This window comes from Microplitis mediator, chromosome 5 (genome assembly GCF_029852145.1).
Source record: "Microplitis mediator isolate UGA2020A chromosome 5, iyMicMedi2.1, whole genome shotgun sequence".
Taxonomy (NCBI): Eukaryota; Metazoa; Arthropoda; class Insecta; order Hymenoptera; family Braconidae; genus Microplitis; species Microplitis mediator.
The window spans coordinates 24046192-24065947 of NC_079973.1; the positions used below are offsets into that span (position 1 = coordinate 24046192).

The 19756-nt window shown below is 28.3% G+C and overlaps 1 protein-coding gene across 1 annotated transcript; it reads left to right on the forward strand.

The window, feature by feature from the left end:
• Positions 1 to 1620: 1620 nt before the first annotated feature.
• On the forward strand, positions 1621 to 13519 carry LOC130668298 (uncharacterized). Its single transcript, XM_057470521.1, has 3 exons — positions 1621 to 1677; positions 11813 to 12308; positions 13090 to 13519. Exons 2-3 carry the CDS (start codon positions 11816 to 11818, stop codon positions 13164 to 13166), a joined length of 570 nt encoding a protein of 189 aa, XP_057326504.1. The 5' UTR covers positions 1621 to 1677; positions 11813 to 11815; the 3' UTR covers positions 13167 to 13519.
• The last annotated feature ends 6237 nt before the right edge of the window (positions 13520 to 19756 follow it).

Below are 19756 nucleotides of genomic sequence, written 5' to 3' on the forward strand. Positions count from 1 at the left end.
AAAATTGAACTTGATCGGTAGGGCTCGTTCAGAGATATTCCAAAAATAACATTTTTTTAAAAATGTTTTTTTTGGATAACTTTTAATGTGCTCGATGGATTGATTCCAAAATGGACTGGGCTCTAGAGCTTTATAAGCCGCGTCGAATGCCACCTCAACCACCAAAATCGGTTCATCGGTTCAAAAGAAACCGTTGTCGAAAGAATTAAAAAAAATTTATTTTTTTTATTTTTTTTGAAATATCTCAAAAACGACTCCATAAATCGAATTCAAAATTTAATCAGCTTTAGAACTAGATAAAACGCGTCGATTGCCACCTTAACCTTCTCAATCGGTCAATTCGTTTGAGAGATATCGTTGGAGGAAAAATGGTGAAAAACGTTTTTTTCGAAAACAACAGCTTACAAAAGTATTTTCGAGCTCAAAGAGCTCGAAAATGTATTCACAATAATGTTTTCGAGGTTCTTGAGCTCGAAAACAGCGGGAAGTTTTAGGGCTGACCCGCAGGGTCAACTGATAGACTGATTTTTTTATTAAGATATTACTAAAATATTTAAAAAGGAGTTTTTTTCAGCGGAGTGATTTCGGAGTGATCTGGATTTCATTTCGATCCCTATTTACTCCGATTCGAAGTATTAATATTAGATCAAACTCCCTTTAGAAGTTAAATTTACTGCAAGGGGATTAAATAAATAAACAATAATTCGGTCCACGTCCACTCCAAATTCACTCCGAATTTAACTTGCGTATACTCCGAAAATTTTTTAAAGTTTAATAATAATAATAATAATAATAATAATAATTTGATGGTGAATTTACTGAAACGACCAGTTTGTTTATTTTTAGTCCACATGTATTTATTAATACGATGAATCTAATCTGAAAAGTCAATAAACAAGACCAGGAAAGCCGTGATTCTTTTAACAAAAAAAAAAAAAAAAAAAATAATAATAATAATAATAATAATAATAATAATAATAATAATAATAATAATAATAATAATAATAATAATAATAATAATAATAATAATAATAATAATAATAATAATAATAATAATAATGCATAAATTTATTTAAAAAAAAAAAATTAACATTTAGTTGCGATACTTTCTGCGCAGGCGTTTATCCCTTCGTTCCTCCCGCTTTTGTTGTTGTCTCACTTGTACTTCAGAAATTACCGTACGTCAAGTAGTGTTATGGCAGCGCCACTTCTATCAGATTCATAGCATTGGGTTACCTATAAAAGCGCAGAATATAATTCAACAGTTGGCCAATGAATACACCAGCGACTAGAGTAAATAGTTTAACAATTTGAAAGATAGCATTGCATTCGTTTAATCAAAAAATTATCATCAAATTACAGTTATAGATTGTTTTAATATTTCTTAAAATTCAAAGTCGATAATAATAACAGTAGTTATTTATTATAATTATTATGTTGATATTTATAATATTGCTTGTTGTATTTGTGACAATAAAGTATCAGAACGATGAAAAAACAGGATACACGTAAGTATATTTTTCCAAAAAATTGATGAAAATAATATTTTGAGTTCTCACATAAATTTACTTTTAGAGACCATCGAAAACGAAAGTAAAAAGCGGTGCCTAAAACCTAGAAAGCAAATTTAATTATTCTGAAATTCATCTTTCATTCTGGCCGATCACAATATAACAGGTAAAAATTAACTTATATAATATTTTTTAGTGAAAACATTGATTTATCATAAAGAAAAAAAAAGTTATACTTCAGTACGTATTTATTCATTATTTAGGAAAATTTTTTTAATAATTTTTATTATAATAATTATTGGGAAAATATTATTGTGACGATCCCGTCAGGTTTCTAATTAAAAAAAAAATTATAACTAACTTTTTTAGTAATATATGATAGAACTGTCGTCACTCCGACGAAGAAAAATTCACCAGAGTAACTAAAACAAATAAGCTATTTCCGCAAACATCGACGTGGCTCGTAGTCTGAACTCATAACAAGGCATGAGATCCAGGCCTCGACGACGTTCGCTAGGGTAACCTGAGTTCGACGTTAGACGATTTATAATTTTTAACTTCCCGCTAAGAAAATTAAAATTTTCCAAAATTCAGGAAGTTATTGGTTTTGGTCCGATTTTCGAAAGCTTAGTTTTGATTAGATGTCGACGTTTTGAGGTTCTAGGAAGCAAGTCTGACCATCTTCAGGATGATGTCTGAGTGTCTGTATGTTATCTGTGTGTGTGTATGTATATGTGTATAAATTTGCTATAACTTTTTAACTAATTAACCAATCAGAACGGTTCTTGCGGCAATCGAAAAAGCTTTTTGGCCGTCAACTACCCTGAAAATTTTAGATCTATCGATAAATTAGACTGATGTAAGGTATAAATGAAATACGAAAAAAAATCATTTTTATTTTAATTTTTTTTAAATTTCTCAGAAATGACTATATCGATTGATTCAAAAATCTCATCAGCTCTAGAATTCAACAAAATGTGTCGATTGCCGCCTCAACCATCGAAATCGATTAATTCGTTCAAGAGATATCGTGGGAGAAAGAAATGCTACACTGAAAAAAATAATCGCTAGCTGCTAGCGATTCTTAATCGTTAGCTGCAAGCGATTATTTCGCTAGCTGCTAGTGATTTTTTCTTTAGCAGCTAGCGATTAAAAATCGTTAGCTGCAAGCGATTATTTCGCTACCTGCTAAAGAAAAAAACGCTAGTGGCTAGCGAAATAATCGATCGCAGCTAACGATTAAAAATCGCTAGCTGCTAAAGAAAAAAATCGCTAGCAGCTAGCGATTATTTTTTTCAGTGTAAACACGGTTTTTTCCAAATATCTTTGAAACGGCTGAACCGATCAATTTAAAATTTTAATTAGCTTTAGAACTCAATGAAACGCGTCGATTGCCACACTGAACGTCAAAATTGATTTATTAGCTCATAAAATATCGGCGTCGAAAAGTGAAATGAACAACATTTTATATTATTTTTCCTAAGTAAATCGTAATATAATGTACTAAATTGTATTCAAAATCATATTAACTCTTCGTCTTTATGGTCTCTTTTGAACGTCATGTAATGTAATATAATTCATGAATGACTTCAAATTTAATATTTCATTTAAAAATATCGCGTGCCAAAAGGTAAACCCGACTAGAAATTACTGTGGGAATGCCCACTGTATGTATCTGGCCCCAATTGGGTCCCAATGGGGAATTCCCAAGAGGGAAATCCCCATGAGGGCCCAATCAGAACCCAATCGGGAAATCCCAAACAAAAATAAAATAATTTATGGTCGATATTTCCCAATTGGGGCCTGAGCGGGACCTAAGTGGGACAACCCAATGTGAAAATAAACAAATTATTGTAATTTTTCCCAATTGGGTTCTGTGTGGGACACAAGTGGGAAATCCCAACGTAAACTTTAAAAAAATATTGTAATTTTTCCCAATTGGGTTCTGTGTGGGACCCAAGTGGGAAATCCCAACGTCAAATTTAAAAAAAATTTTTCACCTTTTTTAGGGGGTATCCCATTTTAGCCGTTTAAAATAAAATTTTTTTTTTTAACGGCAGCTGAAAACTCCTTCTATACACTCCGAATACCATTTTTTGGTTTTATCGTCTGTTATTCTTTGGTATCATAATAAATATACTATTTACACTCACGCGATCACATACGTGGGTCAGCGCAGTGGATAACATCAAAGACTTCAAATCGGAAGGATGCAGGTTCGAGCCCAACAGTCGCCAGGATTTTTTCATTAATTTAAATCATGTACACTCCTTCTAAATAATGCTCCTAGTACATAAAATTAAAATTCGGATTTAATTACAATTATCTTTCTTTTTTTGCATTTTAATATTTTTTCTAACAGGGATGCTTTAGTGGGATCTTTTGGGGATTTCCCCATTGGGGCACAAGTGGGATTTCCCTATTGGGGCACAAGTGGGATTTCCCCATTGGGGCCCAATAGGTCTTTGCGTGACATCCCTATGTACGGCCCCAATTGGGAATCCCAACGGGGGCCCAAGTGGTCGCACCTAAAAATTTCTAGTCGGGAAGGGGCGCATAAAAAAAAATTCAAGTTTTAATACAAAATACTGACAAATAGGTTTCACAAGACAAGTTAGATGAAAAAAACAGTCTCCTACGCTTTTTTTTTTTTTCAAAATTTATTAAAAAAAAAAAAAAAATGAAAACATCAAAGTTTCAATTAAATAGAAATTTTCACAACGATTAAGGTACCCGTAGGTAATAAGGCCTAAGTGACAGAAATGATATTTAAAATAACCGCCTCCGCTAAAGGCTGCTCTAGTAGAAGGGTCTTGCATAGAGATGTTACGACAAAAAAGAGTTCCGATACCACGTTCCCTGTCTTCTATATTTCATCATCCGTCATATGATGTCGTAGCGCAGAACAAATCATAAAAAACAATCTAGTCTTCTGACTCTTGAAAAGGATACTGATAGTATTAAGTGCTGTTGAGCAAAGCAATCTCGTCTTCTGTCTTTAAAAAAGTATTGTTGCTTAATTTAAGTGATGATTCATCTCTAATACCAATTTTATTAAGTATAATTAAACTATTTCAGTTTGTTTAACCCGTCGGCCTTATTACCCTACCGTAGTAAAATAAGGCCTATTCGTATGGTTTTTGTAAAAGTTTAATTTTTTGTTTGTTTGTGGTATAAATTACCATTACTTCATTATATTTTATGGTTAATGTATTGAAATAAAGATTAATGATATATTTTCCATTCTATTCAAAATCTCCCTTAGCTAGGCCTTATTACCCGCCGGTACCTTATAAAAAATAAAAATTCACTGATTTTTTCTTTAATTATTGTTTTGGATTACGGATCCGCCATAAATTAGAATAATTTGAAAAAAAAAAAAAAAAAAAAAAAAACAGATATGGAGAATAACGGGTATGGGAGTCGTACTTAAATGAACCGATTACATATTTCTGCAAATTTTTTTTTTTTCAATTTAGTATAAGAATTTCAAAAATTATTTTTAATTTTGGTATTAAAAGAGCGTATTAGTTAGAATACACCTTTTTGACTGCAGCATCTTTTTTTTTTTCATTTTTAGACTTCGGCTAAGCTTTTTAATAAATTCTTCAAAAAAATGTATGCGTCCTTTCAGCTTTGCAAACCTAAAAGAGCGCATACAATGGTATGCGCCCTTTTACCTTTTGGCACGCGATATATTAAAATGAATTTTAATTTTGTATTATTTAAATTTATAACCCTTCAAATAAAATTAAAAAAACTTATAAGAGTCGAACAATGACAACACAGGAGGTCTATCGACTTGTTCAATAATTCCGACCTGGTCGACCTGGATAATATTTCATTCTTATTTAATTAACTAATAAAATTAAACGAACTAGCATTCACCCAGAACGTTACAATATTTTTTTAAGTTTTTAATGAGCTTCATACGGTAGTTTTCTTGAAAATTAAAATTATAACGATACATTATAAATCGAAGATACTACACGGAAAGAAATGTTCTTTAAAAATTACCGTTAAATTCACTGTAATCGTGGGACATAATGCAGCGCTTTTATTTTATACCATTTTTGAAATAAAAATTACGAAAAAATTTATTTATTTTGTGGTAGGCTTCATAAAATTTACCGAAAGCCAAATAAAATTTACAGTAGATTACGGTAAAATTTGTTGAAAAAAAGTTAAAAATTATATCACTTACCGACAAATGTTTAGGTCGTGCCATTCGTCCCACGATTACAGTGAATTTAACGGTAATTTTTAAAGAAAATTTCTTTCCGTGTACTTAATAAAGTTTTTTGGCAAAAATGAAAAATTCTGTGTATCACGTAATGAAAATATTTATTAAATATTATACTTTTGGTTGCAAGGTGGTCTTGCCTTTACACTTCAAACAAAAAACAGTGAACCGAGAAAAAATGTGTGCGGCGAAAAAATCTATTAATAATGTTATAATTTTCGTTCCTTCAAGAAAAATTGATAATCTTAAAAACTAAGGTCCTGATAATTTCACACTTAATTTCAATAATTTTCGAAGTAAATCAAAATAACGGAAAAAAAAAATTAGGATAGGAACTGCATAATATATTTTTTATGATTTTATTCATAAATCCCTATATATAATTTCATACTTTTCCTTAAAATTAGTTTACCGTTCAGATTTATATAGATTCATATAACTATCTCACGTGGATTTTTTTAATAGGGACATAATATAATATATATAGAATACACGGAAAAAAATTTACTGTTGCTGCAACAGGGGACAGCCATGTTGCAGCAACAAGAAAAAAATACTGTTGCAGTAAAACTATTAATCTTGTTGCTGAAACAGGATTTTATCACGTTGCTGCAACATGACCGATTTGTTGCAGCTGCATCAGGAAAATCCTGTTGCTTCAATAGTTGGCAAAAGATATCTATTCTCGGAGATTGTTGCCTTCGAGCCTGAAATAAACTGTACTTACAAAAATTAATTTAATAACAATTATAGTTTTTTTGAGCTCTTTAAATTCAAAGTTTATCAACACGATTTAATTAGATTTTGAGATCCATTGATATAATAATTTAAGAGTTATTAAAAAAACAAACGATTTTTTAATCATTTTTTTTGCTTATAAACCATTCGACTAATGGATCCTAAAAACTAATCAGTTTAAAACGATAAATTGATTTTTTTTTTAATTTTAATTTGCATAGCGAAAAAGTAAAAATATTAAGCTTTCTTTGAAAACATCTTAATATATTATATAATTTTTTTTTTTTTTTTTAGATACGATATATCTATAAACTGATATTTTAAAAAAATATAATAACTTAATGTCGATGACAAATTATTTTAATCCTTCGTCATCCTATACTGATGATACTGTACCTTCATCAGAAATTAAGTCGATTGAAGATTATGATTATTATTTTTCGTTAATGAACTCAACATCTGCCGAAATTTTATTAACAACTAATGAAACAAAAGGACTATTGAATTCTTTATCAAAAGATCCCGACTCTAATTCACGTAAAAATCGAAGTTTATCAGGTGGTTATTAAACTATTCTGCGATATGATGTAAAGATTTTTTCAGAATTTAATTTACATTTCGTTTTAAATAATTTAAATAATTTATGCCATAATAGATCTATACAATTATTATAAAAAGAAGGCAATAATACAATACTATAAAATCTTGCATTGGAGAGGAAAAAAATATCACATGTTTCGATCGAAATCATCATAAATTAATATTTCATCGAAATTCTAAACTCAAGCCTGGAAGATTATACTAACATAATATGTAAGTGACTAAATTATTGAGTGTACAGATATACTATTTTTTTTTTTTATTTACTGAAAACCGCTTTTTAACTGCCGGAGTCATAAACGACTATAAACTGTTGAAAGCGGCGCCTGGCAATTACCAAGTTCGAGTGGTAAGCCTACTTATATTTCTCGACTATGGTGACTGGTTGATGTTGTATTAGTGTCCTCAGCTTAGTAGTCCCTTCCTTTTCGAATATGTAAAAAAATTAATTTTTTTTTGTTTAGTAAGCTTTTAATTAATGCACTGTTAGAATTTTAGTATTTTTCTTGTACATCAATTAAAGCTAGTGCGCTTGTTAGTCGATTACTAACAAGTTCATGATATGTATAATCGATAATCTTCCCGGGAAAAAAAAAATGATATATAATCATATAAAATTATATATAAATCACTATATAAAATTATGTATGAGTTTTGACCATATAAAATTATGTATAATTTTATAGAATTATAGATAATTATGTATAATTTTATATAGGGATTTATATATATACAATAACTGCCATGAAAAAAAAAAAACAAAAAAACGCCGCCGACTTATTATAGGCTCGAACCCAAACTCGATTGATTTGTAGTCATTTGTTGAAGACATTAATAAATGATTGATTCTATTATTTGTATTGTATTCAATTATGTTATTGTTTATAAGGTAAAGAGACCAATAGCGGTATACCCACTAATAGTGGGGCAATAATTCCTTCTTTTGGCAAATTAAAAAAAATGAGAAGTTAATTCATTATTGAAACTTCAAAATTTTTTAGCTGTCATCCCGCTTTGGGTCTTGTTAGTCTATTTCCAAGAATTTAAAAAAAAGTTTTTCTTTATAACATTTATGAATGCGGTAATAAATTAATAAATTTTATAGACTTTATTTTATAAATCATTACTTTGAAGTGAAACTTTCAATCAACTTAGCGTCATTGACTGACCGTAATACTTGTAGTCAAATTGAATTCAACTTAACATACAATTTACTGTCAACTTAAAGGTAACCTGCTTGGTCTCCAACACTTTCCTTTAAGTTACCTTTAGAATACAGCAGTAGCTTGTAGTTAACTTACGGTTAGGGTGGCTATCAGGGTATGATTCACACACCCGAACAGCTTGATATTCACTCAGAAATTGCCATTCGATAAAATTTTTTAGAACTCAATTGTATAAAATTTTATAAAATTTTTTCGACCGAATGTATAAGTATGTATGATTATACATAAGATAACATAATTATGTATATTTATATAAAAATATATATATAAATATATTTATATATAATGAAATTAGAAAGATTTATATAATTATATATAAATATATATCGTTATACAAGATTATATATAAATTTATGTAATTATATATAATTAAAAATAAGAAGTTTAAAATAATTAGATATAATCATATATAATTATATATAATTATACAAAATTATATATAATTTTATATAATTACATATGATTATATCTTTTTATATAATTTTTTTTTCCTGGTTTGTCATCCGTGTATCGGATATAATCAATGAATATTAATTTACATGAATATTAAAATTTTTAAATATATGGAACACTCAACAGAGTAAGTGCTTTCAGCAGATTGTCAATAATAATTATTAATTGCATTAAAGTAATTAAATGAAATTGAATTGAATTGATTTCACAAATGAAACATACCATAGAAATAACTTGAAAATAAATATCACAGTCCTACAAGTAAAAAAATAATCATTTTTGTATTTCATAATGTAAACTAAGATCAGTATATTGATCAAAATTATTATCAATCAAATACAATCATATACTAATATACAAGTATTTCAACATATATACATGATTACACTACAAGATCGCGCCTAGCCCAAGTGGTTTTTTTTGCCGTTCAAATCCTACATTGTAGTCACTTTTTACACGCAAACGTTTTCAAAGGGACTACCATGTATTTAAGTGGCAATTAAACACTTAGGTGTTTTAAATTAAAACACTTCGATTTACAGTGATACGGACGTAAAAATTGCAGGGGAATTTTTATTTGACGAGGGCAGTTTATGTGTATATACTAATTCATTCGATTTCACTTTAAAATCAATAATAAATAATTGAGAGTATAATACTTTGAAACTTGAGAATACCTATTGTATATTTTTTTTTCACCATTTTGTGTGAAACAAAATTAATATACACGGATGCCGATAATTGAGATTTTTATTTTTTTTCGAAATAAAATTGAAAAAATTTTTCTGTACTAATGAAAAAGTTCTCTTATAATTTTCAATACATTCAATACAAAATTGTATAAAACATAACATTTAAAACGTAAAAAATTAATTAAAATTTTTTTTTGGAACCGATTGCTATATAACTATTTTTTCTGAAAGCGAAGAATGAAAAGAATAAAAAATGTTGTAAATAATTGAAAAGTTATTTATAATGCAATTTGTTTATTATAACGGTGCAATATTTTTACATTTATATTGAGTAACTGCGGGCTTTATATTTTACGTAGAATCGGATAAAATTACATCGTTGATAAATTAAATAACAATTAGCTATTTAAATTTAATATATTCGGTAATTAAATTGAAATAGGTACCTGTTACACAAGTGTATTTCTCTATATATTCAAGAGAGGATGACTCAGCAGCTTGAAACTGCAGCTAAGCTAAACATTAGTAATTAAATTGCAAAGAAAAGATAACGTTCATCCATAACAAATTTAACCGAAATTTCGTTATTAGATTCAATTAACAAATTTTTTTATTATTTAATAAAAATTGAGATTATGCCACGTCCAGAAGGATCATTAAACATGACAGTCCTTCAATTTCGAGTCAAGCCACTGAAGTTCTTTACTCGGGTATGTAGTGAAAAGTTAGAATACGTGTATAAGCTCGCAACAGGGGTTCATACTTCACTCTCTATTACACTCAAGTCCACGAACGCACTTGTGCAGTAAATGGAAACTTTAGTCGAGTTTTTCTCTTAAACAAACGAATATTGTCAAACAATTTAAGCGCACTTCGCTAGATTAGACAGTAGTGCATCAATGTAAGGTCTGTATTTTATGTTTAGAGATTTTGTTTCCGGAAAAAACTCAGCCGAAAATATCTGATAACCCCTGTTGAGTCGTGTAGTATACCGGATACTAGTGAGCCATAGCAACTGGAGGGTAGTTGATACGCGGTGGCTTGTGACGGGTGATGAGTCGTGGGCCGGGGGGGGGGGGTTCTCTCGTTTCTGGGTTTAGTGTTATACTTCTATTGACATACCTTCAACGCAGCATATGATTGATTTCTCGCGTTACGTGGCTGTATACGTGTGGGACACGAAGGGAAGAGAAAAAAAAATTTACTGCCTAAGAATTCTTTCGCGCGGGAAAAGAAAAAATGCTTTAAATAAAATAAAAGTTTATTTTGCCAGCATATAAATATATTTTAAAGTTATCTTGACCTAACAATCGATACGAGTAATAATAATTATTATAATATTATGTATGTAATAATGAATGAAATTGTGAAAATGGAAGTAATAAGTTTCGAAATTTGTGATTTTTAAATTATTGTTATATTCTCGCAACATTAAAAGTTTATAATTGTGTTATTTTTAAGTTAGTTTTTAAACATTTATTTATTTTTTTTTTTTTTTGGCTATAAAATTTTTGAAGAACAAACCTATTTAAATATGCTGTATTAACCCTTCCTCCATCGCGCTATGAGCGCAGCGCCGCAATTTTTATTAAAAGATTATTTAAAAAGAAAAAAAAAATTCCTAGTCTTTTGAAATTTTATAATTTCTTCTTCTGTACTTTTTAGTATCAAATGAATGAATGATAATTAATTTTTCGATATTTTAAATATTAAAAAAATAATTTTTTCTGTTAGAAAACCTGAGAAACGCGGCGATGTGCCGCTGACGCGAGTAATCTCGGGAGTTGAATTTGCTCGGATTTTCCGCGCAGTGTTGCCAGTTACCACCAGCGACTCATTTCCAGCTCATTTAATTCATCTCCTTATTTAATATTTTTATTTAATACAAAATTTTTATTTTATTAAAAAATTAAAAAAAAATTTAGTCGTATAAGCTTGTGTGGTTTTAATTTTTTAAAATCATAGTTATGATACTTGGCAACAACGCAATATTAAATACATGGCGGCACGATGAACGAAGGGTGGCGAGACCGCGCGACGGACGGAGGGTTAAGAACTGTTTCATTAATGATTTTGGTAAAAAGTGCTAAAGTGAGGCTTTATTTATTTACACTTACCAAAAATACGGTTGTAGAGTTAATGATTTGATTTTTCTTCTACAACTTCATTCCAGTACAGATGAAAACATGATAGTCATTGAAAAATTCTGTTTTATTTTGTTTGTTTGTAAAAAACCGCAACAAGATAATATTACTGACTAAAATAGATCGAGCGTCACTCATGGCACCTTTGTGTGGTAATTTCAATTTACATAAAACAATTAATCGGTTAAAATTTTGTGTATCACAGAAAATGGCTACGAACGACAAAAGTGAATCAAATTCTCGAAATTTACAACTTAACGTTAAAGTACGTATTTTTGGACCAAATGAAAATCCAGACAGTTCATCTTTATTCTCAGAAAATACAACTCCGAGCTCACAGTCCTATTATGCAGATATTAGCTCAGAATCTCCATTCAGTGAAAGATCATCTAATTATGCAGATATTAGCTCAGAATCTCCATTCAGTGAAAGATCATCTAATTACGGTGACAATTCACCATTAATATCGGAGGATGTTTTAACAGAGTCATTATTTGGGAGTGGTAATGCAGAAAAAAAAATTAAATATTTGACTGTACCTGATCCATCAAACGATCAGAATGTGCTGGACGCTGAGAAAAAATTCTTAGCAACTATCGAAGAAGATGATGAAGAGCAACTTCTAGAGTTTGATCAACAAGCTGACTCATCTGATAGCTCAAGCTTACATTTTGCTGATTCAAGTGCAGAAAGTGATAATGGTAATTACCAATGTGATAATTTAAGCCAATCATATCATAATAATAAGATACCGATCTCACAAAAGTAAAATTATATTTATCATAAAAATAAATACTCATATAATGTATCATACGTTCATACACCGTTCAGAAAAAACTTCAATTGATTTTTTTTATAATCGCAAAAACTAAATATTTTCAAATTTGTGATAAACGTGATACAAAAAATTTTTTTGACAACGTTTTTTAAGTAAAAAATTAAAAGGACGTTTCAACACTGAAGATTCTACATCTGAAGATTTTTAAACCGCTCAATTTAATTGCAGCAACTCCACAAGAAGATAATTGGAAGTCAATGGATATTATTCAATCAATTGGACTGCAAGAATATGAAGAAATTCTCAATACATTTGAAGATCTCATAGCTTCTCAGATAAATTAAATATTCAATTTTGATATGTATTTAGTATGAGTAGTTGCTTATTTTTTTTTTCCTTTGATTTAAATCTAAAAATCGGATTGAATGATTGTAATTATCACGTTTTATCTTTACTACATATAGCACTAAATGTTGCTAAAATTAACGAAAAATTCGTCGGCGGCGAATTGAAAAAAAAAAAAAAAATCTGAACAACTTTTTTGTTTATCATTTCATTCATTATCATTTCATTCCGCCTCAAGTAGATAGAATATATTGTTTTAAAATAATTCATTTAATTCTTATCAATTTAGCGTTAGTTATTTCAAATTATTTCATAATTCATAATATAATTTTTAAAATATAAAAATTCTCTTTTTGCAGAGATCAAGACTATAGAGGATAACAAGGAACAGGAAAATGGTGATGGTGTACTTGGTCAGACCCAGGATGAAAATTAAGACAAATTATTAAGTAGAAAAAATACGTATAAATATATGTTTTGAAATATGTTCTGAATAGCTAATGATATAGTCATTTTATTGACTTACGTGTTCACATAATTCCTGATGCTCGAATTGCACCCTAATTAAATGTCGGTTTTTTGTCATTCATAAATTTCATTTTTCTTTGCTCGTGGATTTTTTTTTATTCTAGTCAAATCTCAAAGTTTTTCCTTGTACACAGTAAAAAATATTGTGTAAAATCAACATAGTTTGTGTGTTAAAAACGGTTGACACGAAATTTGTGTTGAAATTTCGACACAAACTTTGTGTAACCCCTTTTTAACGGAAAGATTATGTTAAAATATCGCCACAAGAGGGCGCAAAGAATTTACAAAATGTGTTAATAAAAAGTGTATCATATATTTTTACATAGAAACCCACTTAAACTTTACACATGTGTACAAATAGTTATGCAGTAACTTTGGAGCTTAGATGTAAAAGCGGAAAAAAAAAAAAAAATTTCGTCAAGAAAAAAAGTGAATCAAGAGAAAGAAAAGGAAAAAAACATAATTAACAATATACAATAATTAATAATTCATAACAGACACTGGCACATGGCACTGAAGGGCCGTTAGCCATCAAAGGAAAAAAAAAAAAAAAAAAGAGCGTATAACACATTTTTTATGTTACAAAGTAAAGTGACACAAACTTTGTGTTAGTTTAACAAACTACAATTTTTAACACAAACCGTTTTGGACACAAACACACAATACTTATTACTGTGTAGATATATTTTAAATTTTGTCTCTAAAAAAAATGAAATTATAATGTATGTATCTAAATGTTAAATGTTATAAACCAGCGCTGCTATTATATAAGGCTGGTATCGGTTTTGAAAAGGAGCCTTTCGCTTCTAATGAACAACAATTCATTTACGGACCGAAATGTTTGGGGGAGACAATACGAGTATAGAACGTGATATATAATATAAAACACTACAGGCAAAAAAAGTATGGTATTACATGTTGTTATTATGAAAATTCTTCGTTTCCGTAAAGTACATTGTGAAGCTAACATCAAAAGTTTCTTTGGCATAATTAAATTTATGTACTCATTAATTTGGACGCTATTTAATATAAACCATATATTGTGAACAGTAGCTTAATATTACAATGTCCAAATAATGGATGTTCTGATTACCCGCTTCAGTAGACTAGGTAATGAAGAGCATACGCGTAGCTGCAATATTACAATTTTTTGATACTATTCAGCTCATATCAACGGGAAAATTAATCGTTCAAATAAGCTCGAAAAAATGGATACATATTTTTTTATTATATTTATTATCCTAATGGTTCTTTAACTTATTTTTAAAAATCACATATGTTTTTGATAGACATATATTTTAATTTAGTTAAATCTGGATAATTGGATATAACAATTTATACTGATTTATATTTTATATTTGACTAATATTGTCAAGAATTTTGAGTATGAAAGTATACTATGAGTATTAAGTATTTATTCTATACTAAGTATTCTACTTAGAATGCTAAAAATCATCTCATAAAAAATAAGTTAGTAGATTATAGATACTTCACTTGATCATTATTTGCATTTAAAAATTTTTTTTACAGTATAAATATATTTTAAATGTATTACATTTTGTCATAGCTCAAAAAATTGAATTATAATTTTAGTGACATTTGATGGTTTGGACAAACAGGATATTAATTTTTTTTGTTTATTAAACTAGAATTGTGAGAGATGAATAGAGAAATATTTTCTAATTTTTTATTTGTTACCCTAGTATGGATTTAAAAGAATTTAAATATACATTCATATTGCTTCAAGTTTATTTACAAATAAGCGTTACAATGTATGTAAACGAAGTCAAAAATAAAAAAAAAGTAAAACAACCGGAAGTTGATTGATTTTTTTATTTCAGTTGATTTGATAAAATTGTTATTCTATACTGCACCCTCTTTCGTTCATATGTACATTGAATTCTAGATTCATGTAAGCATACAATTATATTACAGTTTTTGTGCAATCAATTATATCGGAAAATTTCAAAAAGGATATGTAGCTGATGTATCATGAAAATATCTTTATAATAATCACTTAATGAAACGTATTGTTTCATATTAATTAACTCTCTTAAGGTATTACGCACTGATCCCTACGGAAAGTTACGATAACCAGATATGCATAGAGAACTGGCGTTAATTGCCTTGTAATGTAGAATCGTCGGTTGAGTATATACTCAGCCCGCTATAATACACAGAATGTCAATGTTATATATATGTATACGAATCTATGAACGCTATCAAATATTTTCCATACTGTGACGATACTGCAACGACGCACTGAATATATTATATAGGTACCAGTGCTTTAAAAATAATAATAATAAAAAACAATTATTATTTTTTAATTAATTTTTTATTACTTTCCATCAAAATTATCATTTATATATATTTAAAATTTTTTAATTAATTGGAATTGTTGATGATTAAGTCTCATTTGGTCAATCACTTAAAAAAAAAATTGTTTAATTGAAATATTTATTATTTTTCTTTATCCTCATATTTTGATATCAAAATTTTTTAAAACCTTTACTTCACGTAATTAAAAATAACATGATAAATTAAGTCTTCCACATATTTCTAACAGGAAATAATTTCTAACAAGAGACCGGAGCCAAAAATTGGCAAAATTAATTCGTTAAGATTATTGATTATATGCATTTGGAAATTGATACAATTCGTCGGCAAGGGATTTTACGTTCGTAATACCTTTATTGTTATTATGTCTGTATTTTATGTGTTATAACAAAAATAAAATATAAATAATAAAAATCATATTTATTTATGAATATTGTGAAAAAATAAATGTATGATATATGTACACAAATTTAAAAAATATGAATGTGAAAATAAACATATATGAATAATATTAAAAATGCCTTTGTATTATTTAAAAAAAAATGTAGCCTGTGAAAATTCCCATTCTACAAAATTTACAATGGATAGTTATTACGCTCTGTAATTTAAAAAATAAAATTTATTTGAGTGATTATAAGAAAATATACCGATAAAATTTATTTTTATTAAATTGATACAATAATATATATATTTATAAAAACATATTATTTATTAACTGATTCGATTCTGATAAAACTTTGATTAAATTTATAGGTTCATTTCGATCGGGGAATATTTAGTTTTTTTTAATAAAAATAGTTTTTATAAAGTCAATTTTTAGTGTAATATTTTTAATTGGATAAATAACATTGTGACACATAAATCTCAGAAGCACACTTGCTTTTTACATGAGATAACGAGAATGTAAGTATTATATGTTGGAAAAACTAAAAAGGGCTAAGATACGATTCAAATAATATACACGGCGGCAAAATACTGTGACATGTGATTTAATTTACCCAAGGTTATCGAAGCCGCGTGACTGAGAAATTCTCTGCGCAAGTTTCATCCCTTCTTGTTCTTGGGATCACAGTGAGAAGATTTCAACTTAAATCATCTGCATTCGCATAAATTTACTCTTATCTATACTGACCTTGTGTTCTTATAAGATTTTAGTCGCTGCGTAATTGTGTATTATTATATTAATCGAAAACAAAATAAATTTAAAAGAACATAATTTTAATTAGAATCCTCATATTTATTATAACAATAGTAATATTGATAATAATATATTTAACACTTAACAAGTACTGTTAAAGCCAATAGTGTGTCTACAAAGAAGAACTGATAGTGAACAGTGACTTCATAAAATAAACATAATTAGGTAAGTATGGATTATATCCTTGATATAAACAATAAACTTTGTTTTGCTTTAAACTACTTTTTATCTAAATCAGAGTTGAAATTATAAATTGCTTTTGAGCCTCCAAGCTACGACTTCTTTTACGTCGATGTTTGCTGCACTAAACCTAAAATCATTTTCACGCTAATGAGCTTTTTACACTCTAGCGCGGCATGTAATGGGATTTTGCGTGACTTACATTTCGACATAGTAAACCTATCAAAGCTGTAAATGTTACTTTTTAACGCGTGGATTTCGTAGATTAAAAAGGGGATTAAAACTTGGAGACGAATTTAAAGGATCAGTCATATTCTCATACTCTGGTGAGATGAAGTATATAGCCAAATAAAAAGTTTTCACTCAAAATTTTGAGATAGCCACGTTCCTCTTTTTTAACACAAAATTATTGTCACTTTTTTTTTAACATCGATTTTTTATTGATCTATAGCTCAAGTTCTTCGTTCACGTGATATAGGGATTTTTAAAATTTTGTAAATAAAATATTAGTCAAAAATTTTTCCGAAGTTCATCAATTTGACCCCTTCTAATTTTAATGACTGGATTAAATTAATGAAAGGAAAATTATTTACTGATTTAAAATTGAAATTAAATAGCATTTGGTGGAATTTTTTGACAAATATTTTATTTACAAAATTACTAAAATCCCTATATCAAGTGAACGAAGAACTTGAGCCACTCAACTACACTGAAAAAAATAATCGCTAGCTGCTAGCGATTTTTTTCTTTAGCAGCTAGCGATTTTTTCTTTAGGAGGTAGCGATTGAAAATCGCTTGCTGAAAGCGATTATTTCGCTAACACTGACTTATCGGTTCCTTGTTAAAAAAAAGTTAAGCATCGGTATAACTCGAAAATAAAACAAATACTGTTTTTATCATTAAAATAATTTATAAATATACATATAAATATACATATTAGGGTGTCCCAAAAAAAAATATATTTTTTTTTTTAACGTCTTATGGGCTCAAAAGTTACTTCATATTATGAAAAGAATCCTCAGAAAATTTCAGCCAGATATCTTTAAAATTGAGCTATCACAAAGGGGGGTCCCCTTTCCTATTTAAAACACACGCGAAAATTGTTCATTTTAGTTTTTCGTTATTAAGACTATGAAAAAAATTTTTTTTCAATTTCGCTTAAGATGATTTTGTAGGGAATTAAATTCTCTACAAAAAAGTGTTGATGCATTATGTACGTCAAACGAACTGGAAAAAAGTTACGGGGCTTCAAAAATCAACAAAAATTTAGTTTACTCAGTGTTAAATTTTTTTTTATTATTTTTTTTCATTTTTATTGCATCAAAAAATTTTTTTTTCAAATTTTGACGAGCGTGCTCTTGTAGGAAATTTAATTTTCTACGAAAAGTATCTGGCATCATATATACGTTAAATAAATGAGAAAAAAGTTACGAGGCTTTAAATATCAACGAAAAATGAAGTTCACTTTCCGTTGACATTTTAGTTCAAAAAATTAATATTTTTTAAACTTCACTTTTCGTTGACATTTAAAGCCCTGTAACATTTTTCTCATTCATTTGACGTATATATAATATCAGATACTTTTTGTAGAAAATTAAATTTCCTACAAGAGCATGCTCGTCAAAATTTGAAAAAAATAATTTTTGATGCAATAAAAATGAAAAATAATAAAAAAAAATTCAACACTGAGTAAACTAAATTTTTGTTGATTTTTGAAGCCCCGTAACTTTTTTCCAGTTCGTTTGACGTACATAATGCATAAGCACTTTTTTGTAGAGAATTCAATTCCCTACAAAATCATTTTAAGTGAAATTAAAAAAAAAATTTTTTTCGTAGTCTTAATAACGAAAAACTAAAATGAAAAATTTTCACGTGTGTTTTAAATGGGAAAGGGGACCCCCCTTTGTGATAGCTCAATTTTAAAGATATCTGGCTGAAATTTAGTGAGGATTCTTTTTATAATATGAAGTAACTTTTGAGCCCATAAGACGTTGAAAAAAAAAAAATTTATTTTTTTTTTGGGACACCCTATTATATATATATATATATATATATTTTTTTTTTCCTTGTCTTAAGAATTTATCGACACGATGTAAATAATATTGTGTTTTATTCAAGTTGAATAATTTTAATACGTGGATAAGTGTACAGAAATAGGTGCACGGAAAAAAATAATCGGTATCGGCTACCGATTGCCAATCGGTATCGATTATTTTTTTCCGTGTGGAATAGAATAAGTAATAAGCGTGCGGCACGATAAACTTGCCACGCGGTAGGCTATTCCGAACACAGGTTTTTTTCTGTATCTTTATACACTATACGTAAATAATTAGTGGATCTTTCTGGAGCTGTAAAATTAAGTATTATAATTACCTTCTTTCAAGAAATTATTCTTGTGCAAAATATATCACCTATCAAAACAACAATCTGAAAATAATTTTTGAGTCAATAAAATTTTTTTTGAGCAATAGCTCTTTCCTCTGAGTGTAGATTTTTATTTATTGACAAGATTGAAGAGTAAATAAAAAAAAGATTTATTATTGAAAATTGTTTGCTTTCTTAATTCTACCAATTAAATTCTGCAACATAAATATTTTTCTTCTTTATACAAATTTTTTTTTTAACCTTTTAATCTTTTCTGAGGCTCAACGGTTTAAATCTTGCTGATTATTTTATGGAAGACAATAGTTTGATAAAAAATTGTTGATAATCTGATTCTAATTGTTAATCTTCTTTTTAATTCATAAAATAAAAGCGTTAAAAAATAACATATACAACTT

Bases quoted from the DNA above. Each gene is read 5' to 3' on its own strand.
- LOC130668298 (XM_057470521.1), top strand. From the start codon at position 11,816: ATGGCTACGAACGACAAAAGTGAATCAAATTCTCGAAATTTACAACTT. The intron at 12,309-13,089 runs GTAATTACCAAT...CTCTTTTTGCAG, and splicing joins AAGTGCAGAAAGTGATAATG to AGATCAAGACTATAGAGGAT.